Genomic DNA, 25,020 nt, shown 5'->3' on the forward strand with positions numbered 1-25,020 from the left:
TCGCATTTTTGACCCCACGTGTGGGCAGTTGTCTTTGGGGTGTTTGTCCTGGGTATGTTGTCTGGCTGTTGTTGATGGTGAAGGAAGGAATATCCCTGTGGAATACCGAGCTGTGATGTAGATGACACGTGGAATGTCTCAGTAACTCAAGTCATTGTTCCTTTCCTGTCTTGCTCACAACTTTTTTTCCATCACCTGTCACAACTCACATGGTGTCATTAACTTTGGAACTTATTTTTCCACAAAATACAGCCTTTCCCACCCATGGATCGTGACAGAATATGGTCTGAACTCATTGTATTTAGAGATTTGTCTCTATGCTGTCTCTTGACGTGTACATTTCATTTGTAAATAAAAAGATCTTCCACTTCCAGGCTTGACTGTCCCCATAGTGGATGTCCCCACGGCAGTCAGTCAGGCAGCCATGGGCAAGTGCAGGGGGGGAAAGAAGGTTTGGGGAGGGAAGACTGGAGGTTTTTGGGGAAAAGTTGGGTTTTTGGAGGAGAGAAAAGTTTAGGAGGAAGGTTTTGCATGGGAAAGAGTGGGGCCAGCAGGGCCAGGGAGTTGATCCTCTGCTTGGCCCTAGTGAGGCCACATCTGGAGTGCTGTGTTCAGTTCTGGGCTCTGCACATCAAGGACAAGGAGCTACGGCAGAGGGTCCAGCAGAGGCCAAAGATTTTGGAGGGGTCTGGATCATCTCTCTCAGGAGGGGAGACTCTGGGAGCTGGGCCTGCTCAGTCTAGAGAAGAGAAGACAGCAGCAATCTCATCAATCCATGCAAGTATCTCCAAGGTGGGTGTCAAGAGAATGGTGCCAGATTTCTGGTGTGCCCAGCAGCAGGACAAAGAGCAGCGGCCAGAAACTAGAACACAAGGAGCTCCACCTCAACATGAACAACTCACGGAATCTGCTCAGTTGGATGGGACCCACGGGGATCACTGAGCTCGAAGAGTATTTGGACAAAGCCCTCAGGCACCTGGTGGGATTGGTGGGGTGCAGGGTCAGGAGTTGGACTCGATCCTGACGGGTTCCTTCCAAGTTGGCATATTCTGTGATTCTGTGATTGGTCGTGGAGTTCTCTCTCTGGAGACATTCCCAGCCCGCCTGGACGCGGTCCTGTATCACCTGACCTGGGTGACCCTGCCTCGGCAGGGAGCTCGGACTGGGAGACCTCCAGCGCTCCCCTCCAACTCTCCCCTTCAGCGAGAAGGGGAACACGACCGTTCCAGCCGGGGCGGCGGGGAAGCCGTTCTGCAAGCTCCAAAAGCTCCGGAACCGGCTGTGAGGAAGCGGAAAGGGTGGAGCGGGGCCGGGCAGCGGCGGCAGCCATGGCCACGGCGGGCGGATCGGAGGGAAGCGAGCCGGGAAGCGAGCAGGGATGCGAGCACTACCGGCGGGGCTGCCGGCTGCGGGTGGGTGAGCGGGGCCGGCCGTGCCGTGCCGTGCCGTGCCGTGCCGTGCCGGGCCAGGGGTGGTGGCAGCTCCGTGGTGCCCCGCTCCACGCCGTGTCCTTCCTTTCCCAGGCACCGTGCTGCGGGAAGCTGTACCCCTGCCGGCTGTGCCACGACGGCGCCGAGGAGCACCAGCTGGACCGCTTCCGAGTGTCCGAGGTGCAGTGCATCCGCTGCCGGCTCCTGCAGAAGGTGCGCTGGGGCATGCGGTGCTCGGCCTGGTGTCAGGGGAGAGTTAGGGTGGATGGTAGGGAAAGGTCTTGAGCCAGAGGAACTGGAATGGGGTCACAGCCCCAGTCCTGGCACAGGGCAAGAGGCATGTGGGCAGTGCTCTCGGCGCCTCGTGGGATGCTCGGAGCACTCCTGTGCGGGGCTAAGCGTTGGACATTGCGGGTCTCTTTCCAACTCAGGATGTCCTGAGAGCACAGAGCAGATGGCACAGGGCTGTGTCCAGGCGGTTCTGGGATATTTCCAGTGAGAGAGACTCCACAGCCTCTCTGTTCCAGTTCTTCCTCCTCTTCGGGTGGAGCTGCCTGTGCATCAGCTGCTGCCCATTGCCTCTTGGCCTGTTTCTGGGCCCCGCGGAGCACAGGCTGATTCCGTCCTCTTGGCACCTTCCACGTCCCTGCAGACATGGGTTACATCCCCCCAGCCATCCCTTTTCAGGGCTCAGCAGCCCCAGCTCCCTCCGCCTGTCCTCTCCAGTCTGTTCATGGCTCTTAGCTCCCAGGCCTTGCTCCAGGAGCTCCACGCCCCTCCTGGAGCCTGGCAGCGGGCACAGCACTCAGGATGTTCCTGTCCCCTCAGGCCCAGCAGCGCTGTGAGGGCTGTGGCAGCCTCTTCGGGGAGTACTACTGTGACATCTGCCACCTGTTTGACCGTGACAAGAAGCAGTACCACTGCCAGGAGTGCGGCATCTGCAGGTGCGTGCGGGCGGCGGGCCTGGCTCCGCGGGCACCTGCCCTGCCCTGACACCCCTCTCTGCAGGATTGGCCCCAAGGAGGATTTCTTCCACTGCTCCAAGTGTAATTTGTGCCTGAGCCTCAGTCTCCAAGGAAAGCACAAGGTGAGGATGCGCTGCTTAGCTTCGTATCTTAACAAGTAATGCCTTGGACGTGAAGCTGGATGAGCCTCAGCCTCATCTCAGGCCACAAGAACAGGGAGGGCAGTGGGTTGTCCTTCTCTAAATTGACCTAACAGCAACACAGGTGCCACTAATTGAAGACATCAGAAATTTTACCTGTTGGACCTTTACAATGTAGAAAAAGACGGAAAACTACACAGCAGAATAACATTTTCTTCTCTTTTTCCATTTGTAAAGTGTATTGAAAATGTCTCCAGGCAGGACTGTCCAATATGTTTGGAGGTGAGCAGCTTCTTTCCATCTCCTGGATAACTGTGTGGCCCTGTTTTTGACTGCGTCTGAATTAACTTTCCTCTCTTTTGTCTTATATTTGCCTCCAAACAGGATATTCACACATCTCGTGTTGGAGCCCACGTTCTGCCGTGTGGTCACCTTCTCCACAGGTAAAGCAGACAGCTGAGCAAGGGAAATAGCTGCTGCATTGTGCTGGGTGTTTATGCAGCAGTGTGCCGTCTGTACCAGCTGCTTACAGCTGTACAGCTGAGGGATCTGTGTTGTGGGGACAGTCTGTTTCTCCAGGAAGCATTTTCTTTAGGGGGTTGTCTTCTTTCTCAGTCAGCTTTGACAGTGTGAAGCTCTCCTGTTGCTTGGCCTAGGGATGGTTTTAATTTCTGCCTTGGGGATACCCGTGTGGCTTATTCCCTTTGTGCAGTGCAGGTGTGTTCCCTGTCAGTAACTCAGTTTTTCTTACTGACCTGTGTTTCCTTTTCAGAACGTGTTACGATGAAATGCTGAAGGAGTAAGTATTTCCAAACATCTTTCCTCTCAATATTACCCTAGTCCAAACATACTGCTGCAAGAGGTAAAAGTCACAATGCCAATTGTGCACCAACTGACTTAAAGACAGCTCCTACAGGGATGAAGGGCTGACCTAAAGGGATCAAGTGCATTTAATTGCAATTCGGTTTGCCAGAACTTGCTGCTTCGTGCTGTTCGTTTGCCTGGTACAGTGTGAAACTTGTCCCAGCCGAAGGACTTGTTTCATGGCCTCCCTTCATCTTCTGGTTGAGATGTGTCCCCCTCTTTCTGCCAGAGGCTACAGGTGTCCTATTTGCATGCACTCGGCGTTGGACATGACCAGGTACTGGCGCCAGCTGGACAACGAAGTGGCACAGACTCCCATGCCCACCGAGTACCAGAACATGATGGTGGAGGTAAGAGGGTGGCCTTGCAGCCTTGCCTGGCTTCCGTGGAGCTGTGCCTCGGGGTTACTGGCAGTAGAGGGCACTAGGGACGCGTGCTGGATCAGGATTCAGCCCAAGGGGTGGGGAATGCTGAGGAGCAGTCACGTGCGGGCCTAGGGCGTTCGTCATTCCTGTTTATATACACCCACCGCTGGTGCTGCAGCCTCTCCCTCCTTCCCTCCCTCCCCTGTGTGCGTGCAGATCCTTTGCAACGACTGCAACGCCCGCTCCACGGTGCAGTTCCACCTGCTGGGCATGAAGTGCCAGAGCTGCGCGTCCTACAACACGGCCCAGGACGGGCGGTGCCGGCTGTCCTTGGAGGAGCAGTGACCGGGACGCGCGCGGCCTTCGGCCGGACGGGCGGCGCTGGGCCCTGGCAGAGCCTGGTTTGGGAGCAAAGCAACTCTTGTGTCAGTAAAAATTCCAGTGTTCCGAGTTCAAGGAGTCCTTTCCTGCGGCAGGGAGGAGGCAGGTGAGAAGAACAGCGCCAGGAGATGCGGCGAGCGGCTGACGCAGCGGCAGGAGGAGTTCTGGGGGAAGGATGGTGCAGGTGCAACTCTGGGGGAAAGTGGGTGGCTTTCAGAGGCCTTTGGGGCTGGTGCCAGCATCCACAGGGCTGTGTGTGAGGATGTGGTGTTCCCTGGGAATGATGCGTGTCCACAGGGACAGCGGGCAGGTGTGGCATCCTCAGTTCCCTTCGTGCTCTGTCACCTGTGTGTACAGAATTCCCTTGAAACAAGGGAATTGCCCTGTCTGCCGGGATGAGCAGCTGGAATATCCAGGTGCAAAGCCCCCCTTTTTCCCCTGGACACCCATCCTGACTCGCTGCCCTCCCTCTGCTCAGATTCCTTTGCCAGCTGCAGTCGCTTTTTCCCCCGTTTCTTCCTCATTTTGTGCTGTTCGCTGGCAGAGGCCGAGGTGGTGCGGGGTTTGAGGCTCGTACATAGCCGGATTTTGCTGGTTAGGTACCTAAAGTGAAGCACATCCTTCACATCCGGCTGGGCCTGGGATGGTCACTGAAATAAAGCAGTCCAGGGTCCAGTTTTCTGTGGTTTTGGTGTTTGTTGATGGTAGAACTTCACTGTGGGGAGAGGATGGAGGGGTGAAGGGCTGCCTTTTGAAAGAAACGAAAACCCCAACTCCACCCTCTTTCATGTAACATCCTTCCTGAGGCGTTTTGCAGTCTTAAATATTGCAGGAACTCCTTGATTTCTGTGAATTTCACATGCAGATACTTTACAGTAATAAGGTGTAAAAAAGGATCAGTTCCTCTTCAGGTTATGACTACTCGTTTTTAACTTGTTCTGTTGTAAAATGAGCTTTTCTTAATCCAACAGTGCCCGTTTTTCTGTAAGGAATATTTAGGATTTGGATGGTAGCTGTTGTAACTTGCCTTGACTGGGGTATCTTTTTCTGGAGCACTTTTCTGACTGCTATAAATAAATGTAAAAAAAAGGTCTCTGTTAAAATAAACAAATGACACTGAGTGTGATGTGCTCTTCTTTCACACACGTACTCCCTGGAAATTCCCAGCTGAGTTTAAACCATGATTCAGTGCTGAAAAATGGTTGGATGTGGGGAGGTGTGAGGCCCGAGACACTGTCAGGAAAATAAGTGCTTTATTCTTTACAAGCTCCTGTGTTTTCATGTTTTTGTTCTGTGGTACAAGTAAGACTCCCTGCTGCTTTGGTTGTCACCTGGTGACTCCACCTCCTTCCCTGGATGGGGATCTGCTCCCAGGTAAGCCTGGAAGTGCCAGTGGGGCTCCCACCAGCCTGCAGGAGTTGTCATCCCAGAAAACTTTGGCCAGGTAGCCTTGGAGTGGTCTGCTAGTGGTAAAACCGTGCTGGTCAAGTCCGCAACTGAGCAGGTTCACTGTTAAATGAGAAGCTAATTTTGTTCAATATTTATTAATTGGAAACATTCTTGTTTGGGTTCCAGCCACCAGAGGAGGCTGCAAGAAAAGTCTAAGTTGAGCTGAGCTTTGGTGTTGGGAAGGAAAATGATTCCTGGTATGGGATCCAGGTGATTTTGACCTTTTGCTTTCTTGTTTTTGGTGTTTGCTTCTGGAAAGTGCGCGAGGGAATGGGAATGCTGGACCACTGTTTGGTGTGTTTATCTTGGCACCAAGCCCTGAATTCCCTTTGCCAGGAGTAAATGGCACAGTGGGAAAAGGAATGGCATTTCCAGGGGGTAAAGGGCAATGGAGAGGGGATGAAGACAGACAAGGAGCTGTTTTATGGGATGGGAGGCGCTGTATGGAGCTTTGCTGCCCTGTCCATGGAGGTGCAGCCGATGGGAGCAAGAGGGATGCTGGGATCAGGGTGCTGAGATGATCCAGGGATGGAAGCAGCCTTGGCCACAGCTTGCCTGCTGGCTGTGGAAGCTGTTGGGAAGCTCCCTCACTCCCTGGTGCCCGGAATCCTGCCTTGCTCACCCCCTCCAGGCCAGAATCAGGAGCAGATGGGATAATAGTGCTGCTCTGTGGGAAAAAAAGCGGAGTTCCAGCAGACTCAGGGGCCACACACGAGGTCACGGAGCTATTAATAAAAGTGGAATGCGGGAGAGGGACTTAGGGAGGCAGCAGTGCAGGGAACAGTGCAGGGCTGGGAGGCTCAGCCGATTGGGATCCCCAGTTTTGGGCTGGTTTCATGCCTCTGGTGTGGCTTTGGCTTGCTCCAATAGCGTTATTTGGGATGGCTCTTCCATCTGTTTTTGAATTTCCAGCTGGAAGGGACGCAGCGAGGGAGAGGCTCCTCGCGTTGTGCTGTCTATACCTCAGAGTGGCAGCCGAGCATCTGTCTCTGCAGAGCCCAGCCCAGGGCTGTGCTGCCACCCCCGTCCTGGGAACGGGGTGCTTTCCTTGGATTTGGGGCCGTTTCCTTGGATTTGCTCCTCGGTGATCCTGGCTGGAGTTGGCTTCTGACACCTGAACCACCTCCTGTGCCCAGGAGGCTGCAGGAGCTACTCGCTCCGGTAACTCCACCTTGGAAAGGCGGCTGATGCTTGGGAATGTTCACCAAACAAGAGCATCATCAGGGAGGCCAGAGGGAGTTTGGAAGGCTGGATAAAGCTCCCAGCGGTGGCGCTGCGGCCAGGGCAGGGCGGGAGAGCCGGGGCAGGGATCGCATCCCGGCAGGCTCGGGGAATGGGATGTTCCACAGGCACGGAGCTATGCCAGCTATCCCTCTTTCTGTGTAAATAAAATAGCTCTGAGATGAAATGGAGCCAAAGCGGGGCGATGGGAGGGGGAGGCGAGGGAGTTGGGAGGAGGTGGAATTGAGCCAGGGTTGTGGGAGCCTTTGGGAAAAATGGGAATTGGCTGGTTTTGCAAATGAAAGAAGTTGGTAGCAGGGTTAACCCCATTGGTTTTTAAAAGAGAATGGAAAGGGCCTTTTTCAGGGCATGTCCTGGTTGCTTTTCCCCTGCTGTACTGGTGTGGGACAAACCCCTCGATAAGCCGGAGGGTCTGGGGTGGGAATGTGAGAGGGGTGTTTGAAGCCATGGCCTGGAACACAGGCATCCTCCCTCTGAGGGCATTGCCCCTCAGAATGAAGTGCTTTTTCCACTTGCCAAACACATCTGTTATTCCCTAGGCCGCCAAACAGTCCTGCAGATGGACACACATCATCCGTGTACGTATCATCCATGTCACTGGGGATGGTGCCTGATCCCAGAGAGCTGAGGAGTCTGTTTTCACCCTGGGAAACCCCCAAAAAAATGTACAGTTCCTTCCTTGCATTGTAGGGCAAGAGGGAGTAGTTCATTTTGAGGATCCAGGCACAGGCTTGAGCAGGAAAACTGATACCCCATTTCTGTCCTCCTTCATGAAAGAGGAATTTTTTCCCTTGGGGGTTATATACTTTTAATTGAAGGTGATGGCTTTTCCTCTCCCTTTATTCCCTCAGTTTGGCAGCAGCAGCACAACACCCAGTTTATTTCCAGACAAGAAGGGTGGTGGTTTTTAAACTCAGTTTGTGGCTTTTCTTAGCCAAGGCAGCCTAATTTGCTGCTTCTCAGGTGCCAAAACAGGGAAAAGGAATTTTGCTCATCCTGAGCATCTTCAGACCCTGTGCTTCCCTGCATATGCTCCCAGCCCCAAGAGTTTTGCAGGCTGGCTGTGGCTGGGAGGTGCAGCAACCATCCTCAGGTTTATTTTCTTGTTTTCACCAAGGACTGAGGGCTCTGCTTTCCACTGCCAGGGAGTATAGCCAGAGGGAGAAGCTGCTGAGCATCCCCTTCCCAAACCAGCTCTGCCAACAGCCACCCCCAGCCTTCCCACACTCAAAGCTGAACACGGATTGGGGATTACAAGAACACTCCGCTGTATTTTAGCAGCCAAGTTTTTTTGAGGAATGGGAACAAAGCTGTGGAGCGAGCAGCCACGTGTGTGAAATGGATGGTCAGTGCATCTTCCCGTGGGCTCCTGGGCTGCTTTTGGGACCAAAACCCCCACAATTAAATGGAAAAACTTAAATTAGGAACTTCTGCATGGAAGCACCTGCAGGAAAAGAAAAGTAGCAGTGACTGAGCAGCCCCATAGCTGTTCATGGTTCCTGGGGAGACAAGGCAAAGGATTTCATGGCAGGGCAACACAGGGAAGTGATTATAGGGAAAGGGACATGTGAAAGCACAGGAGACCCCGGCACACTGCTGGCTCTGGCTCAGCAGCCCCCCACTCCCCCCCAGATCACAGAGCAGCAGCATTTCCAAGGATGCCACAGCACTGGCTGAACCTCCATCCTCTCCCTCAACCTCCCCAGCCCTTCCCCCTGGGGAACTTGGCTTCCCTTGTCTACAACAAGTGGCTGGCCTGCCCCAGGACCTGGTTTCCTGCTCCAAGGCCAAAATTCATGTTTATTGTCAGCACTGCCCTCCAGTTCCTGCCATCCAGCAGACCCGTGGTAATCCCGCCTGAGGCAGGGGCTCCGTGCCCGGCATCTCCTCGACAGCGGATGCTCTGCTGCAGAAGCGCTTATAAATTAAGGGTTTATGGGGTTTGTGTCCTCATCCCTGCTAGGAATCATCGTAGAGAGGGTTGTTGTAGTTGCCCCAGGAGCCGTAGTCGTGGTCGTCCAGAAGCCTTCCGTAGGAGGAGTGCCTGCCAGGGAGAGCAAACCTGAGCTTACTTTGAGGATGGGTTACTTTTCTTGGCCATGGGATGAAGAAATATTAATGCCAATGCTCCCTAGGTCAGGATTTGGGGTATTTTAAGAGGGAGGACCAGGAGAAATGAAGAGAAGGCCAGATTGAATTTTGCCCCCTGTTGAATGAGCCTGGACAGGGAATTAAAACCAGCCCAGCAATTAAAGTCAGCTGTCAGCAAAGGCTCATTAGGGATGCTCAGCACTGGGCTCTGCTGCTGTTTATTGTCCCAGTGACAGCGAGACCCACGGCAGCAGCTTTCCCGAGGGATAATTACTGGCTATGACTATGCTGAGCAGCATCCCTGGCATTTGAGCAGGGCTATTGCAAAATGAGGGAGGCAAACTCTGCTTTCCAGCACAGGAGTGGTGAGAAACGGAGCCCTGCCGGCACCAGAGGCTGCACATTGCCCTGCCACGCCTGGGGACAGCGTCTTCCTGGCGCTTGGCATCATCCTGGTGATGGTAAGAGGGAGGCTCAGGGAGGGGGGGCCGCCCCAAAACCGGCCTTACCTGATCTTGAGGTACGCAGCTGCCCCGAACACCAGCACCACCACCACGATGACCGTCACGGTTATGGCCACGATGCTGCCTGTGCACGGAACACCACAAAGGGCAGGGTTCAGCCCCTCCACGAGTCCCAGCTCCGCGGCACGCACCCCACAGCCCGGCTGCTCCCAGCTCACCCACACCAGCCGTCTCTGATGGGGGGAATATTCCCTCACTGCTCCCCAAAGGGGATGCGGGGCCTCCCTCTATTTTGGTACTGATCGCCTTCCCATAAATGCAGAGCGGGTCTGTGTGGGATGAAACACAGCTTGGGCTCTGTGGACTCGCTCTGTGATGCTGCTCCCAGCGCTAGGCAGCATTCAGTGCTGAGCCAAGGCTGGAAAATGCTCCAGATCTCCCCTTTTCCAGCCGCGGGGAGCACTTCTAAGCTACCCGTGTTTGCACAAGGGGATGGGAGAAGCTCGTGTCAGCTTCCTGAGGTCTCCAGGAGGGAAAATTAAAACCTACACCACCCTAACTCAGGCTGCACCCACCCTCCAGCCGCTTGCTTCCTCTCATCCTGAAGTGTTTCAAGTCAAATTTAGAACTGAGGATTTTATTCACATCTCCAGGCAACCGAGATTTGCTATCTACCGCTCCCGGCCTCTGCCGGTGGATCAGATGGCACGGGCTCCTCAGGAATTCTGCAGAGCGATGCTCTCAGGAAGCTGAGCGCCTCTTCCCTTCCAGTTTGGGGCTCTGCCCCTCCCGTCCCAGCACCCTGGGGCTGACACTCTGTGTGGGGGCTCACCTGCGCTCAGGGCACGCGGGACCTCCTCCATGGTCACCCCGGTGGTTTTCTCCGAGGCCGTGGCCTCAGCTTCCGTGGGGCTCATCACAGTCACTGGGGGGGACGTTGGCTCCATGGCCAGGCTGGATGCCATGGCCAGTGTCCCCAGGGAAGGGACATCCTTGGGCAGCGGCGGCGGCTGGGTAGCGGCAGGGCTCTCGAGGACGGGTGTCGGGGATGGGCCCAGCCCGGGGGGTGAGGTGGGCTGGCTGCTGGGAAGGGAGGTGGGAGGTGATGGCACAGCCAGGTCTGTGGGGCTGGCAGCTGTCCCCAAATCCGCGGTGCTTCTTGCTAGGCTGGCAGGGTTTGCTGTCCGGGGAGCCGGGGCCGCCTCCGAGGCGGGTGGCACCGAGCTGGGGCTGGAGGCCACGGAGGGACCTTCTGCTGTGGCCGCGGAGCTCACGGTGACAGGAGCAGGGGACGGGGCTGCCACGGGCGTGCTGGCATTGTGGCCGTCCCCTTCCAGGGGCCTGGAGGACGTCCCGTCTCCGGAAGGTCCCGTGGACACGGGCGGCTCGGGGTGGCCTGGAGCCGGTGTGGGGACATCCCTGGAGTCTGGTTTCACCGGGACACCCCCCCAGAGCAAGGGGGGGCGGATGGGGATGAGGGGTGGCTCTGGGGAGTCATGGCCCAGTCCTAGGAGTGAGACAAAGGAGTGTTAGTGACAGAGCAATCCTTGGGGCAAGCTGGTGTTTGGGAGAGCGCTGAAGGGCTTGGGAATTCAGCTGGAAATAAGATTTAAAATGGTCAGAGCCATCTAAAATAGAGGGGAAACACAGCTGTGTACCTAGAGGTGAGGTTCAAACCAGACCAGCTGTCCTGGCATGAATCAGCCCTGTTTTTCCCCCAGTTTCCCCCCAGTTTCTCCCCAGTCACCCCCTGCATCTGCTGCCAGCAGCAGGGGAAGAAGCTCCTGCTCAGAGCAGCCCCGTGCAGCTGGGAGTGATAGCACAAGACGCCTCTTTCTCCTCTCCCCCATTTCCTTGTGCATTCATTCATTCGTCTCCATTTCTTAGCACGAAGATGAGTCATTTCTCCCTCTGTCCCCACCAGCTGACTCCTGGGGCTTGTCCCCCCCTTTCTAGGGGGGGAAAACTCAGCCCTGGTCCAGCGCTGGCCCCCTCAGCGTGGCTGGGATGAGGGAAGAGCGTGCCAGCGCTGCGTGACATCGGGAGGCGTTTTTATTCCACGTATTCATCTCTTTACATCCCCCAGAGCGGCCCAAGCCCAGCGCTGGGCAGAGCAGGAGCTCACTCCAGCTGCAATGAACTAATCCGGAGTGGGGAGGACAGAAACATTCAGTGCCTGTCTGTACAAACAATGGGATCTGGCACTGGTGAGCAGGGACTCGTTAATGAAGCCAAAATCCCTTTTTTTGGTCCTGTGGATAGCCACGTGGAAGGACCCCGTTTCCCGTGCAAAGGGGTCTTGGAGGTGGGACTGAGGCCGTGGCTGCTCCTCTCTCCTGGGGACAAGCGCTGGGAGGTGGCTCTGAGCTTTCACCCTCCTCAGGCCGAGGGCACAAACCGTGGCACGGAGAGGAGGAGAGGGATGACAAACTGCAATCCGGTTCCTGCAGGGAGGCCTGGACCAAGGACTCTTCACACCACACGCTTCAGAATCCCTCTGTACGCCAATGTTTTCCCACCTGGGCCTTTCAGAGTTCTCCAGCAGGTACCAGCCAGCCCCTGCAGCCCAACAGGCAGGATCCTGCCAGGACCTCAGGAGTTTGGTACCTCTGTAAATGCGCATGTTCTGGGTCCCTCAGAGCCACAGGCAGCTTTCCACCTCCCTGCAAAGCCACCCTGATGTCCCTAAGCGCTTGGGGTCAGCAGAGCTCCCGTGATCTGCCTGACCCCGGGAGGCAGAGCAGTGGGGAGCTGGGGGAGCTGGCAGGGCTGCTGGCCGGCATGAGTCAGGAACTTTCCGATAACATCTGAGGGGCATAAATTCGGAGGCCGAGCCAGAACCGGAGGCAGGAACAATCTTTGGCTGCTGGCTGAGAGCTCCCAGCCAAGGAGGTCACAAGTCACAGGGACTCTTCCCAGGAGAGCAAGGAAGCTCAGCTCAGCCCTGGTCTTCCTTGCCTTTCCCCATGAGCAAGCCCTGCCTGTGCCAGGGCTGTCCCCTGCCTCCTCCATGGGGGATCTGGGACCCAGCCACTGCCCTTGGGGTCTCACCCAGAGGAGATAACCCCAGGAAAGCACTGCCATGATCCCAGAGGCAAGGCAGGCTGCTTCTGAAGGGGCTTAGGATTGAGGGACAGAAGGGTTGAGGGTCCCCTTGGCAGGGGCTCCACCTGTCCCCATCCATATCCCTGCACCCAGCTGGTGGGCAGCCTTGTCTGCACGTCCTGCCCTCTCACCGAGGCATCTGAAAGGGAAAACCAAAAGGAAAACAAAAGCCAAGCAGAGCTCTTCTTGGTTTCCCCAGCAGCTGGTCTGCAGGCGCTGCTGCTGGGGCCCTGGGACCAGGGACAAACCAGACAGCTACAGCACTTCAGGCAGGACCACGTGGCTTGGGAGGCTAAAAACACCTCCAGCACGGGCTCGGGCTCTCGGAGGGACTGAGGGATGTCAGCTCCAGAGGATGCCCAGCATGGCTCAGCCCTGAGGAATTTGCTCATCTAATTCACTCAGGGCAGTTGACCACCCTGCTGGAATCCAGCAGAGAGCGAGGCATGAAGCTGCCAGGATGAGGTGACCTCCCAGGAAAGCAGTAGGGACACACTCCAGGGGCCCACAGGAGCTTTGCAAAGTCCTTTTCCAAGGATTTTTGTCACTAGGAATACAGGAAACAGCCAGGGGAAGAAGACCCCAAAGCCGTGTCATTCAAATATCCCGCTCTTAGGGGAAGGGGATATCCTTAGGGGGATGTTAGCCCTGATCTTGTGCCAGCCTGAGGGGTGAGCCCAGTGAATTATCTCCCTCTCCTACTGCCACGATGCTCTCCTGGCTCCTGGAAGGCACACAGAGGGGCAGGTCTTGCCCTTGCAGGGGCTGAGTGGTGCTCATGCTCCTCTCGGGAGAGAGCTGCTTGACCTGGGCTGGCAGCCTCTCCAGAATGCATTTCCCAGGCACTCCGAGAGCCATTGCAGCAAATGCTAAATTGCTCTGCCAGCTGAAAGGCAGCCTAAAAGCCACCAGAGAACGTCTCCAGCCCGAGTGAATGACATCAGGCCGGAGCAGCAAACAAACATCCACTGATAAAGGCGGAGATGGAGCTTTTAGCCCGCTTCCCTTCAGAGCTCGCGGCCTCTGACACGGCCACAGGGGACCCCCAGGGCCAGCCCAAGTTAACTGCAGCCCCCAGGGCCCAGCTGCAGCCAGGGACGCTCCCCCAGCAGCCGAGGCCGAAGGGACAATGAAAGTTTCCACAGCACGGGTATTATTTGTTCTGCCTGCCCTCGCACGAGGAATCGCGGCACCTGCTCTGAGCAAGAAATACAACAGCAGCGGCAAAACAAGGAGAGCTGCTGGACACACACCGCTGCAGCCAGCTTGGGTGCCACTTCCCGTGCCAGTTTGGCAGCTGGCGAGCACCCGAAACCCACAAGTGACCAAGACCATACGTGAGCATCACTGCTCTCTACAGCAAAGCTCTGCGGAAACCTGTCTTGAATCACAGGAGTGAGCAAAAAAAGACCTTTTGCTGGGCCTGTGTCATGCTGCTCCTCACCAAATGCTGATGACAGAGCAGCCCTGGGTCCCCTGAGCGTGCCTTGGGTTGTAACCAGGTCAAGTGATGCAGAGCAATAAAGCAATCTGGATGTAAATGCAAGGAAGGATTTCCTGCTCATGACCTCGTTGGCTCAGCTTTGGTTTCTGTGGCTGGGGAGTCCCACAACTCCCAGTTGGTTTTTGGTAGTTCCCCTCCCCCTCGTGAATGCTCAGGTATGATTTTCATTGTATTTCTTCGCTGTAAAACCAGCAGCATCTGGCCGTGGATGGCAAAAGCTCTCCTTACAGCAGCTAGGACTGAGCCAAACTGGTTTTTGCCATGGGTTCAACGAGTTTTTCCAGCTGTTCAGCCCCACACTGCCTCACCTTCCCTGTCCCATGCAGTTTGGGATCTGGGGATGCTCTCTTTTTGCTGGCTGCAGTGCCCAGGGTTGTGACTGAGCTCTGTGCTGATGGGGGGGAAGGAGCACAGAGGATGTGGTGGTTGGTCTGGGCCTTTAACTCTTTCTGGGGCACTGTTCTGGACCCTTGCCTCGTCATCCCCGAGAAATACAGGCGATGGGGAGGTCTGGGAGCAGTTCTGCAGGCTCTGAGCTGCGTCTCACACTCACTGGGGTTTTCCTGCCGTGGCAGAGGGAGCGCCCAGCTGGATCAGTGGTGGGAAGTGGTGCCTCCTGGGGGCATCTCCAGCTGGAGGTGTGCAGCCAAGCTCCAGCTCTGCCTGTGAGTGCTGGTGACCCCCGGTGTCAGCAGCAGCGGCCCTGCCTGCCGTGCTGCTCCGCTCCTTGCTGCTCCATCTCCTCTGTTTTCAGTGCCAGGGTCTGCTGGCACTGGTGGTGTGAAACCAGTCCTGAGAGGAGGAAGACACCAAGGGAGAGAGAACCAGAGGCCAGAAACACCAAGAGGTAAAAGGCAAAGCTATTCCCTGCCCGTGAGAAGCAGCCAGGGCCATCAGATCCAATAAATGTGCAGTTGCTCTGATTTACTGGCAGGCCGAGCTGGCTTCCTGCATGATTAGTTTTATTCTGCTGCATGCTCGTTAAGTGGCTGAGCTCTAATTGCTCTGAAGCTTTCTGTAGCTAAGAGAAACAGCTGCACAGCAGAAATCCCTGTGTCCATGTGTCCGTCTGTCCGTGCCACGAGGCCTGGCTCACTGCTGCGCACCCTCCAGAGCCTGAGGAATGCTGCCGTGGGCACAGTCTCCTTGAAGAGGCAGGAGAGAAGATCCAGCACCCTGCAGTCTCCGCTCTTCCCAGCTGAAAACAGCTTTTTGTTTTTGTTTTTTTTTTTTTTTATTCACACGGCTCCCTGCATGCTGCACGCTCCCTCCTTCCTTGCCTGGGGTGGGTGTCCAAGATCTTCCCCGCCCCATGATCCAAACCCAGAGGTGAGGACTGCTGGGGGCACAACAAACCCTTGGCTCTGGCCAAGGAAAAGATGGTGATTCCCCCCCGAGCTAAGTGTTGCTCAGTTATTCGGCTCATGAAGGCCTTGATGCTGATGCTGTGATGAAATTACAGCAGAAAAAGGAGGTGAGGAGGAATTTTGAGGTGGTTTTTTTTCCTCCTGAGAGCGGCAAAACCCCTGTCAGCCTGAACAGCCAGAGGTATCTGATGAGGACCTGGGGTGGAAAGCAGTAGCTGACAGCGCCAGCTCCTTCTAAAACGATGTCTTGCTTGTTTAAATTAAAAATCCATTAAGCATTTCAAGTTATATCCTTGAAGCGTGCCAACAGGTGTTACGCTGTGCTGCTTTCCCTGGGGAAGGGGAATAAGGGATCCCATGGGATGCTCTTTGTCCTCTCCTGGGGCTGGGAGCTGGCAGATGGACCTGCCTGCTTGGGACACCTCCCAATACTTTTTCCCAGGTGCATATCTTGGATAAGGCTCTGGAGCCAGCCAGGAGTTTTGCAAGCAGCAGCTCTGCCCAGGTGACAACTCCCCAGTCCCATCATTTTCCTGGCTGGCTGCTAATTAGTGCTTCCAGGTGCAGCTTCCAACATGCATCAGCCCCATCCCAGCCCCTCCCAGGGGGAGAAGCAACTGGGCTTGGCCGAGGAATTTTAGAGCATCCTCTGGAATTAGAGGCTGATTGCTCATTTGGGCTGGGAGAGGGGATAATTACCCAACCCCCCTGTCCTCCAGCTCATGGGGGAGCAGAGTGCTTGCAGATTTGCCTCCTCAGTGGCAGAATAAAACAGCCCACGAGGCTCTGAGAGCCCAAAAAGCAGCTCATCCAGCCCAGAGCCTCCACGAAGAAGCCCTTAAAACCTTAAAGGCCAAGATCTGCTCCTAAAAGGTACTTAAAAATGTCTCAGCTGGGGCACAGGGGGAATTGCAGAAGGGGAGAGCGGGCCTGGGGCTGGGCACCAGGTCAGGAAAGCAAAACAGGTTTCAATTTACATCCAGAGGAAGGAGTAATAACAGGATAAAAACTTCCTTGTGCGAGACGCTGCTGTTTCATTACGTGGCCAGGCAAAGCCCAGACTGATTTTACTCCTGGCCCGTGACGTCCTCGCTGTCATTTAGTCCTGAAGAATGAGCTTGGAGCAAATTTAAATCATGCTTGGTGTTTCCTCCCAAGTGATATATATATATATATATATATATATATATATATATGTGTGTGTGTGTGTGTGTATGCATACACACACAATTTTTTTTTTCTTTTTAAAAGAAAATATTTCAGTGGGGGCAAAAATGTTGTAGAAAGCATCTGAAAGATGCTCGAGGGCCGTTTGGGAGCAGCCTGAGGGACGTGGGACTCACGGTCCAGGGAAATCTTTTCTGTTCCTTGTGCCAAGCCTGGCTGGCGCTGGTGCTGTGGAGAGGGATGGTCGTGGGAACAGCTTTGGGTTTGGCCCGGGCTCTGGGAAAAGCCCGCCTCCCGACCCCAAAGGCTGACTCCCGGCAGAGACCGCCTGCTTTAGGGGCATATTCGGGCCCCTGGAGGAGAAGAAAGAGCATCCCCAGCATCCCAACGCTCGTCCCCATCCCTCCCGAACGCGTTTTCTGGGGAAGCACAGATCAGGAGCTCGCTGGCAAATTCCCCTTTTACAGGGACAATTATTCCTCCAGCTCTCCCCGCTCGGCTCCCAGTGATCCAGGGACATCTCCCGCGTGCTGACGAGGTCCCGGGGGGATGGTTCGGGGTCCCGCGGGCAGCAGCTGCCCATCGCCGGCTCCGGGGAGCTGCTGCTGCTGCCTGCGGGCTGTGCCGGGGAGCTCAGCCCGGCCCGGGCCCGTCCCCCCGCGCTGCTCTGCCGGCAGCAATGTGACAATGACAGCCCAGCCGATGGATTTCTCCTCGCTCGCAGCGTCCCCGGTTATGCAAGTGTGTTTTCCCCGTTCCCGAGCAGGCGGCTCCTCGTGTTTATTAAAAGCCCAGCCTGGGCGGGCGGAGGGGTGACCTGCGCTCGCTGTCGCATCAGCCGGGGACAGAAGTGTCCCCGCCGAGCGTCTCACGGCGGGGGGAGATGTCAAACCGGGCGTTTCTGGGCGATGGGGAGGCTGGTGCCGCCGGGGGAGATGCCAGGGGCTGTGCGGGGGAGTGCGAGCCTCGGCTCAAGGCCAGGCAGAGCCACCCGAGCTCGCTGGAAGCAGTGACCGCGGCGGGAAGGGGGACGCGGGGCTGGGCTGACTCCCGCCCGGGCAGGGGGTGCCCGTGAGGAGACTCGGGTGGTCCCATCGAGTCGCCCTCCTTCGAGCAGTCGGGGACTCCGCCGGGGACGCCTGCGAGGGGCGAGGGGTGAGGAGAAGCGGGGTGGAACGCCTCTCGCTCCGCTGCCATTGGGGGTGACCCCCTCCCGGGGGGGGGTGAGTGGGGTCCGGGAAGGAGCCGGGCTGTCCCCGGCAATCGCGGGGCTGCCTCCCTCCCCTCGGCCGCCCACCGCCCCCAGCCCGAGCCCGCGGGGTCCCCGGCGTGTCCCCCCCCGCCCATCCCGCGGCGGCGGCGGCGGGCGCTTACCTGCCGGGAGGAGGAGGAGGGCGAGGAAGAGCAGGCGGCAGCAGCAGCCCATGGTGCCGGCGGCGCTGGCAGCCGCGGCGGGAGGGACGCACCGCCCGGCCCGGCCCGGCCCCCGCCGCCGCCCCCCGCCCGCGCCCGGCCCACAGCGGCACCTGCCGGCACCGGCACCGCCGGGGCTGCGGGAGCGGGGACCGGTCCGCCTGTCCTGGGATGAGGCGCCGGCGCTGGGTGCCGAACGCCACACGCTGCCACACACCGTGGGTGTCACACACCGAGGACCCGGCGTGGGGGGCTCCAGTAGCAGCCGGTGGCAGCCGCTTGGGGGGCTCTGTGTCACTGGCACTTGTCCCTCTTGGTTCCCAGGGCCACGCCAGCTCCTGCCTGTGTGTGATGGTGATGTCCTAGAGGAGCTGCGGTTGCCCCGTCCCTGGAAGTGTCCAAGGAGAGGCTGGGCAAGTCGCAGAGCAACCTGGGCTGGTGGAAGGTGTCCCTGTCGCAGGGTTGGAACGCAAAGACCCTTAAGGTCCCTTCCAATCCAAACTGTTGTGTGATCCCGAGATTCTGGATGTCCCTGGGGATCCCCTTGCCGGCTGCATGAAGGGATCTGGTGTGGGGGACAAGCCAGGTACATGAATCAAGGGCAGCCAGGCACTCAGGGTCCTGCCTTTTCATGCCACAAACAGCTCCCAAAATGCAGCTGCCAGTGCCCGAAGGACCCAGCCAGGGGACAGACACCTGTGGCGCAGCAGCAGGAGGTACAAGGACCATTCTTTCTCTTTCTCTTTCCTTCTGGGAAGAGCTGTGCTGCGGGTGAAATATTTTCAGGCTGAACTCATCCTCCCCATGCTTCTGCACGCTCACAATGGAAAAGGATTTTCGGAGCCCGGGCTGTGGCCGAGCTATCTTTACCCGGGGTTGCTCAGCCCTCTGCTCTGTGTATTGTGTGGCCTTTTCTCAGGATGGATCCTGGCTCCGGGCCTAAACCAGCGGGACACAAAATCCAAGTCAGCTGGCATTCCTCAGGCAGACGGGCGCTATCAGCATCTCCGCTCTCCTTGAAACATTCCCTCTGCTCGGGAGGAGGGAAAATAACGCTGCTGCTGCTGCCGTGGGAACAGCGTGATCGCCTCCCTGCTTCCCTCTCGCATCCCGGCTGGTGCTGCTGCTGCTGCGTGCCTCCTCCACGGGCAGGAGTTTTTGGGGGGCGGGACGGGGCTGGCGCAGCCGCCGCTCCCCGCCGTGGCCCTGGGTGCGAGCGCCGCGTTTTGGGTGCCAGGGGCCGGGCTGTGGCCAGCCCGGAGCGCCCCGAGGGCCACCAGCCCTGGGCTCCAGCTGCCACCTGCTGGTCTCCTCGGCCTGGTCCTCCCGGCCAGGGAGAGAGCCTTTTTTGGGGATAACTTCGGCCGGCGCCTTCCCTTTGCTGCTGGGGAATTGGAAACCATTGCCTCTGGTGCCATCTGCCCCGAGGCTCCAGCTCGTTTAAAATCTCATTAAAATGCCTTTCCCCCACCAGTTTCATCCAGATATGAAGGATGCTGGAGGGAAACTTTTCTTTTGGTGGGCATGAGGATTTTTAAATTTTTTTTTTTTTTTTTTGGCCTGCTCCCTGCCTTTGCCCACCCCACCGGGATGAAGCCAGCCCCTCTTGTGGGGCCCTGTGCCACATCCTGGCGCCAGCTGCCAGTTTTGCTGGCCTTGCCCAAACCCCCAGCAGCGTTTTTGCACCATCCTCGTGGTTTATGACGCTTTGCCTGCTTTTGGGGGGCCGCCGGCAGGGAGCCGGCGTGGCCGTGAGCCGAGGGGCCGGCGGTACCGGTGTGCCGGCGCTTGCAGCAGGAATTTTTTGGCTGGCCAGGGCTAAGGGAGCTTGCTCACCCGCTGGCCAGCGGCCAAATGGCATGGCTGGGTGGCTGCCAGCGCTCGCATTAATAGCTGCCAGCTTGCGGTTTGAGGTCACCCGTTCTTTCCAGTCTTTCATTTCCACCTCCATGGGCGCCTGGGGGGCTCCGCGGCCGCTCCCTGCCCGCGCCCCTCTTTGTCGGGAGAGCCCCTGAGCTTCACTGGGAGTCGGGACAGCGCCGGCCCGTGCCGGAGCATCCCTGCTGAGCGGCCCCGGAGGGCAGCAGGAGACACGCCGGCACCCGGGGGACACCTTCACCCCTGTGGGTCTCCTCTGCTCCTCAGGATGTCACGCAGGGGACCGGGAATACCTTCCCAGCACCCCTCGATGCAAAAATAACACCGCTTTGGGGAGGCGAGGCTGGCCTGGGACGCACACCCTGTGTCCCTCTGGAGAGGGGATGCCAGTGACGGCAGCATGGGGGATGCCTCTGGCTGCCCAAATCCCCAGGGATCTGCGGCCAGGCGTCCGCTGCTGGCAGGACGAGGCCAGGCGCGGCCGCTGCGAGGTGGGACACGCGTGGGTGGGACCCCCGGGAGGGGACAGCAGCACGGCCGAGGGATGGCTCCGGCGGGCTGCGAGCCGCGCAGCTGGAGGAGGAGGAGGCGCAGCAGCAGCAGGAGGAGGAGGAGGAGGAGGGCGGCGGTGCCCGAGCGGCCGCCCCCGTCCCGCCCCGCCGCAGCTGCCGGGCACCGGGCAGGCGGCGGCGCGCATGGAGGCGGCGGCGGCCCCGGCCCCGGGCGGCGGCCCCGGTACCCTGCTGCTCTGCCTGGCCCTCGCCTCCGGTAAGCACGGGCGTCCCTCTGCCCCGGCCACCTGCCCGGTCCCGGGATACCCGGCGGCTGGCAGGGTGTTCCTCCCCGTCCCGGCCCGGTGCTTCCCGCCCCTGCACGGCGCTCCGCGTCCCTGCACGGTGTCACCGGCCACCGTCCCAGCCCGGTGTCACCCCCTGTCCCGGCAGCGTGCTGTCTCTGGTGCCGCTGCTTCCCTCTCCCGGACTGACGATCCTGCACCTGCCTGCCGGTGCCATCCCGGTGCTCCCCCTGCCTGTCCCGGTGCTCCCCCATCCCATCCCGCTGCTCCCCGCGTCCCGTTCTGCTGCACCCTTGTGTTCCCCCCTCTTACAGCCATCCTGGTGCCGGCCCTGTCCCGTGCCAGTGACTCCCTGTGCCCCCCTGCACAATCCCATCCATCCCAGCTCTCCCTCTGTGCCCAGCCCGGTGTTTGCCCAGCCCTGTCCCTGGGCTCCCCGCGTGCCCCCAGGTCCCATCCTGGAATTTCCCGCCGTTCCAATCCACTGCTCCCCTGCCTCTGAATCCCTTGGGGCCAGCGTGGGGGCCAGGATGTCCTGGCTGGATCCTGGAGCAGGACCGGGATGCTTTTGCCACCTGTTGAAGGGGCGCTGCGGATGTGTGCCCGAGTGCCCGCGGCCATCCTTGGCAGCGCTGGGAATGCGGGATGCCGGGGGCGGGGGGGGGCAGCACCTATCCAGCAGGTGTGTGAGCACTCATTCCCGTGCTGGTTCCTAAGTTTTTGGGAAGCAGGCAGCTGCAGGCGGGTGTCTGCCGATGGCTGCCAGCAAACAACCACAGCCAGGCTGGAGAGCTGAGACCCTCCCCGGCAGAGAATCCTCGCCGGCGCTGGGATTTCAGGGGAGCTTTTCTCTCCGCAGGGAGCAGCTTGGGTTTGGCCCTTTGGCAGGGCTGGTGACAGCACTTGGCAAAACCTGCCAAACCTGTGCTGGCAGGAGGAAACCGAGGGGGGCCGACCTGTTTTGGGGCTGGTGTGTCCCCTCAGAGCACGCCCGCGTCCTGGGTGCTTGCTCCCCTGCGGCTTTTGCTCTCCCGGGACAGCGTGGGGGTGTTAACAGCAAAACAATCCAGTGTTTGGGATACTTCCCTGGCTTATCTCTGGCTGCTCAGGAGAGGCTGCAGCCCGGGACAGCGCGGCCAGTGCATCAGGGAGGTGAGGGCGCTCGCACCTGCAGCCTCGGGGTGCCGCGGCGCGGCCGTGGGTGGGCACAGCCCCCTCCTCCGGGGCTGGCACTGCCGCCAGGGCGGTCCTGCCGAGGGGCTGCCAGCCCGCAGGATGCCAGAGCTCCGCATCTGCTTGCAATAAGGGCGGGGAGCTCAGCTTGGTGGGGATCTTTCCATGTCGAGCTGTGAACTCGGTCACCGCCAGTGAAGTCAGCCTCCCTCCCTGCCTTCCCGCCTGTGCCCACGCCGCCCACAGCTGCATCCCGGGCTGCAGCCGCCCCATGGCTCATCCCTGGCTCTCGCCAGGCAGCTCCCACCCTGCGGGTGGGGCGGTGGGCTCCCTCTCCTCCCGCCGGGCTCTCTCGGGGCGCTGTCACCCGCGGCGCGGCGTGGCGCGGTGCTGGCTATATATAGCCAGCAGGGACGCGTGCGCTGGGAATGTCCCCGCTGCGGGACGGGGGGGACTCCGGAGGCTTGGCCGGGCAGCTCCCACCGCTGTTTCCAAGGTGCCGGATGAGGAAACAGGGAGCGGGGGACCAGGCTGCCGGGCAGGAGTTGGCTGCGCAAGCTCTCCGCTCCCTGCCGAGCCTCCGAGTGCCCCCACGCGGGACGGCGACAGCCCCGCCTCGGGAGCCACCCGGCCCCTGCCCCGGCAGGCAGGACCTGTCCCCGCTCCCTCCCTGGGTGCCACCGCGGCCGGTGAATCCCCGGGGAGGGCCGGGCGGGAGCGGGGCCGTGCTGAGTCAGTGCTGGTATGCCAGCGATCCGGTTACCGCCGCTCTGACGCGCCGGGCTCGCTTTCACCCCGCGGCCACCGGCAGAGCGGTGGCCCCGTTCCCCTGGCCCGGGCTGTGCCGGGCTCCGGGGAGAGCTCGGAGCGCCTTGCGGTGCCTAAAGGGGCGCCAAGGGAACGGCAGAGGGACTCGTCACACGGGCACGGAGCGACAGGACAAAGGGGAAGGGCTCCGCGCTGACAAAGGGCAGGTTTAGATTAGATACTGGGAAGGAACTCTTCCCTGGGCGGGTGGGGAGGGCCTGGCTCAGGTTACCCAGAGGAGCTGCGGCTGCCCCATCCCTGGAAGTGTCCAAGGGCAGGTTGGACAGGGCTTGGAGCAACCTGGGCCAGTGGCAGGTGTCCCTGCCCGCGAGAGCAGGGTTGGATGAACTTTACAGTCCCCTTCCAGCCCAAACCCATCAGTGATTCCATGAGTCCGGATCTCCCTGGGGATCCCTCCCTGCATCCTCCCCGGGCAGAGCAGCAGCTGGCCGGGCTGCTGTGTGGTCCAAAACCCACCAGGCTGGCTCCCAGAGCTCCGTGCCGGGGCGTTGCTGGGTGGAGGCGGCGGGCGGGGACCGGCTCTCCCTTCTCCCGGCCCCGGGGAAAAGCTGATGCTGCCAGCGCAGGGGGGCCGCGGGCACAGCTGCAGAGCCCTCTGCCAGCGCCCCCCCCGTGGCTGTGGGGGGCGCCGGGGGTCCCCCTCTGAGCTGCCTCCGCTGCCTTCCAGGCTTGGCGTTCTTCAGCTGCGTGGGCGCCGACACCAACGTCACGGCCGGGCACGGCCCCGAGGGGCTCAGCTGCGGCACAGCCAAGGGATGCACAGGTGAGGGCGGGCCGGTGGGCTGCTCCGGGCACACGGAGGCCGTGGGAGCGAGCGGGGGAGCGGGCCGGGATGGCTGATGAGCGGGTGTTTTGTCTAGCCCAGCCGTGCGGCGTCCCTTGTGCCGGGGACACCCGTGCCGACCCCGCTGGCTGCAAGCGGGCGGGCTCGGAGCCGCTGCGGGGATGCGGCGGCTCAGGGGGGGCTGCTGGCCCTGGGCAGAGCTGTCACCCCTCTGCGGCTACCCTCCGCCCTTGTCACCCCAGGGAACGGCACGCAGCTGCGGCGGCAGAGCCACTTCTCCCGGTGCCCGGAGGAGTACCAGCACTACTGTGTCAAGGGCAGGTGCCGCTTCCTCGTGGCCGAGCAGGCGCCAGCGTGTGTGTAAGTCACCCGCCGTGGGCGACACGGGGTGGGATGCTGTGCCCGTCCCCCCCCCGGGGAGCACGGGCACCGCGGCAGCTCTCGGGACCGCGCCGTGCCTCCCCTGTGCCGCGGGGCAGGTGCGAGAGGGGCTACACCGGGGCTCGCTGCGAGAGGGTGGATCTGTTCTACCTGCGAGGGGACCAGGGCCAGATCGTCATCATCTCCCTGATCGTCGCCATCGCCGCCCTCATCATCCTCGTCGTCGGCATCTGCCTCTGCAGCCAGTACGTGGGGGAACGGGGCGGGAAGGGAAGGCGAAGGGAAGAGGGGGCAAATCCCGCCCGGCTTCCCTGGCTCCCGGCAGGTGGGGTTGGGGCTGCCCCAGGCTGGTGGGACATGGTCCTGCAGGTGTTGGGAGGTGCCTGGGACATTCCTGCGGGGCTGGAAAGCAGGTGTGATCCCCTGGGGATCTTCTGCAGGGTAAAAGCCGAGGGAGGAGCATCACGGCCATGTCCCCTTCTGCCTCTTTTTTGTTTGTTTGTTTGTTTGTTTATTATTTTCCCCCCGTCAAGCCACTGTCGGAGGCAGCGTAGGAAGAGGAAGGCAGAAGAGATGGAAACGCTAAACAAGGATGGACCTTCCAGAAGCGAAGATGTGCGGGAAACGGGCATCGCGTGAAGGTGCAGGGCAGCGGGGGGGCGACCGAGCCCGTGCGACCGGAGCCCCGCATTGGGGTGGGCGACGAGGCCGACGGGCTCCGCTCTCTCCGCAGGAGCTCCCGGTACCTGCGGGCGGGTCCCGGACGGCACAGCGGCGGCTGGCTCCATGGGCGAGGGCTAAAGCGTGCAGCGGCTTGAATAAAGGGGTGACGCAAAGGTGTCCCCGTGTCGCCAGTGTCCTTGGGGCGCGGGGGCTGCGCTGCCGCAACGCGGCCGCCAGACGGCGACACTGCGCGGGGGCGGGGGCGGCCCGCCTGCCGTGCCCGCGCTGGCCACGCGAGGGCGCCACAACCGCGGCGCCTCCGTCCCCGGTCCCGGCTCGGGTCCCGGTCCCGGTCCCGGTCCCGGTGCTGATCCAGGGGGCTCTGCCGGGCTCGGGTCCCGTTCCGGGCGGCATGGTGGCTGTGCTGGAGCTGCTCCCATTGCCGCCGCGCCTCCCCGCAGGGACCGAGCCAAGCTCAGCGTCCCCGGGCGCCCTCCCGGTTCCCGACGCCCGGCGGGAGAGGGGAGGGAGCGGGTGAGGGAAACCGGGCAAAACCGGTGGAAAACAGGG

General features: G+C 59.8%; 3 protein-coding genes across 4 annotated transcripts; 2 read left to right on the forward strand and 1 right to left on the reverse strand.

Moving 5' to 3' along the window:
* The first annotated feature begins 160 nt into the window (after nt 1–160).
* RCHY1 (ring finger and CHY zinc finger domain containing 1) lies at nt 161–5,266 on the forward strand. Its single transcript, XM_038135562.1, has 9 exons — nt 161–1,412; nt 1,524–1,643; nt 2,259–2,374; nt 2,439–2,517; nt 2,773–2,817; nt 2,920–2,978; nt 3,308–3,334; nt 3,629–3,749; nt 3,981–5,266. The coding sequence occupies exons 1-9, from the start codon at nt 1,329–1,331 to the stop codon at nt 4,107–4,109; spliced, it is 780 nt and encodes a 259-aa protein (XP_037991490.1). The 5' UTR covers nt 161–1,328; the 3' UTR covers nt 4,110–5,266.
* A 2,814-nt stretch (nt 5,267–8,080) lies between these two features.
* On the reverse strand, nt 8,081–18,030 carry PARM1 (prostate androgen-regulated mucin-like protein 1). The gene is made up of 4 exons (XM_038135565.1): nt 17,909–18,030; nt 10,224–10,898; nt 9,437–9,515; nt 8,081–8,880 (listed from the first exon to the last, which is right to left on the reverse strand). The coding sequence occupies exons 1-4, from the start codon at nt 17,958–17,960 to the stop codon at nt 8,796–8,798; spliced, it is 891 nt and encodes a 296-aa protein (XP_037991493.1). The 5' UTR covers nt 17,961–18,030; the 3' UTR covers nt 8,081–8,795.
* A 147-nt stretch (nt 18,031–18,177) lies between these two features.
* On the forward strand, nt 18,178–24,627 carry BTC (betacellulin). 2 transcript variants are annotated; one of them, XM_038135567.1, is made up of 6 exons: nt 18,178–20,593; nt 23,290–23,385; nt 23,649–23,766; nt 23,886–24,032; nt 24,321–24,428; nt 24,521–24,627. In XM_038135567.1, exons 1-5 carry the CDS (start codon nt 20,209–20,211, stop codon nt 24,424–24,426), a joined length of 852 nt encoding a protein of 283 aa, XP_037991495.1. In that variant the 5' UTR covers nt 18,178–20,208; the 3' UTR covers nt 24,427–24,428; nt 24,521–24,627. The 2 variants fall into 2 exon arrangements, with proteins under 2 accessions (XP_037991495.1, XP_037991494.1); XM_038135566.1 differs by lacking the exon at nt 18,178–20,593 and adding an exon at nt 20,604–21,773.
* The last annotated feature ends 393 nt before the right edge of the window (nt 24,628–25,020 follow it).

Source organism: Motacilla alba, chromosome 4 (assembly GCF_015832195.1).
Source record: "Motacilla alba alba isolate MOTALB_02 chromosome 4, Motacilla_alba_V1.0_pri, whole genome shotgun sequence".
Lineage (NCBI taxonomy): Eukaryota > Metazoa > Chordata > Aves > Passeriformes > Motacillidae > Motacilla > Motacilla alba.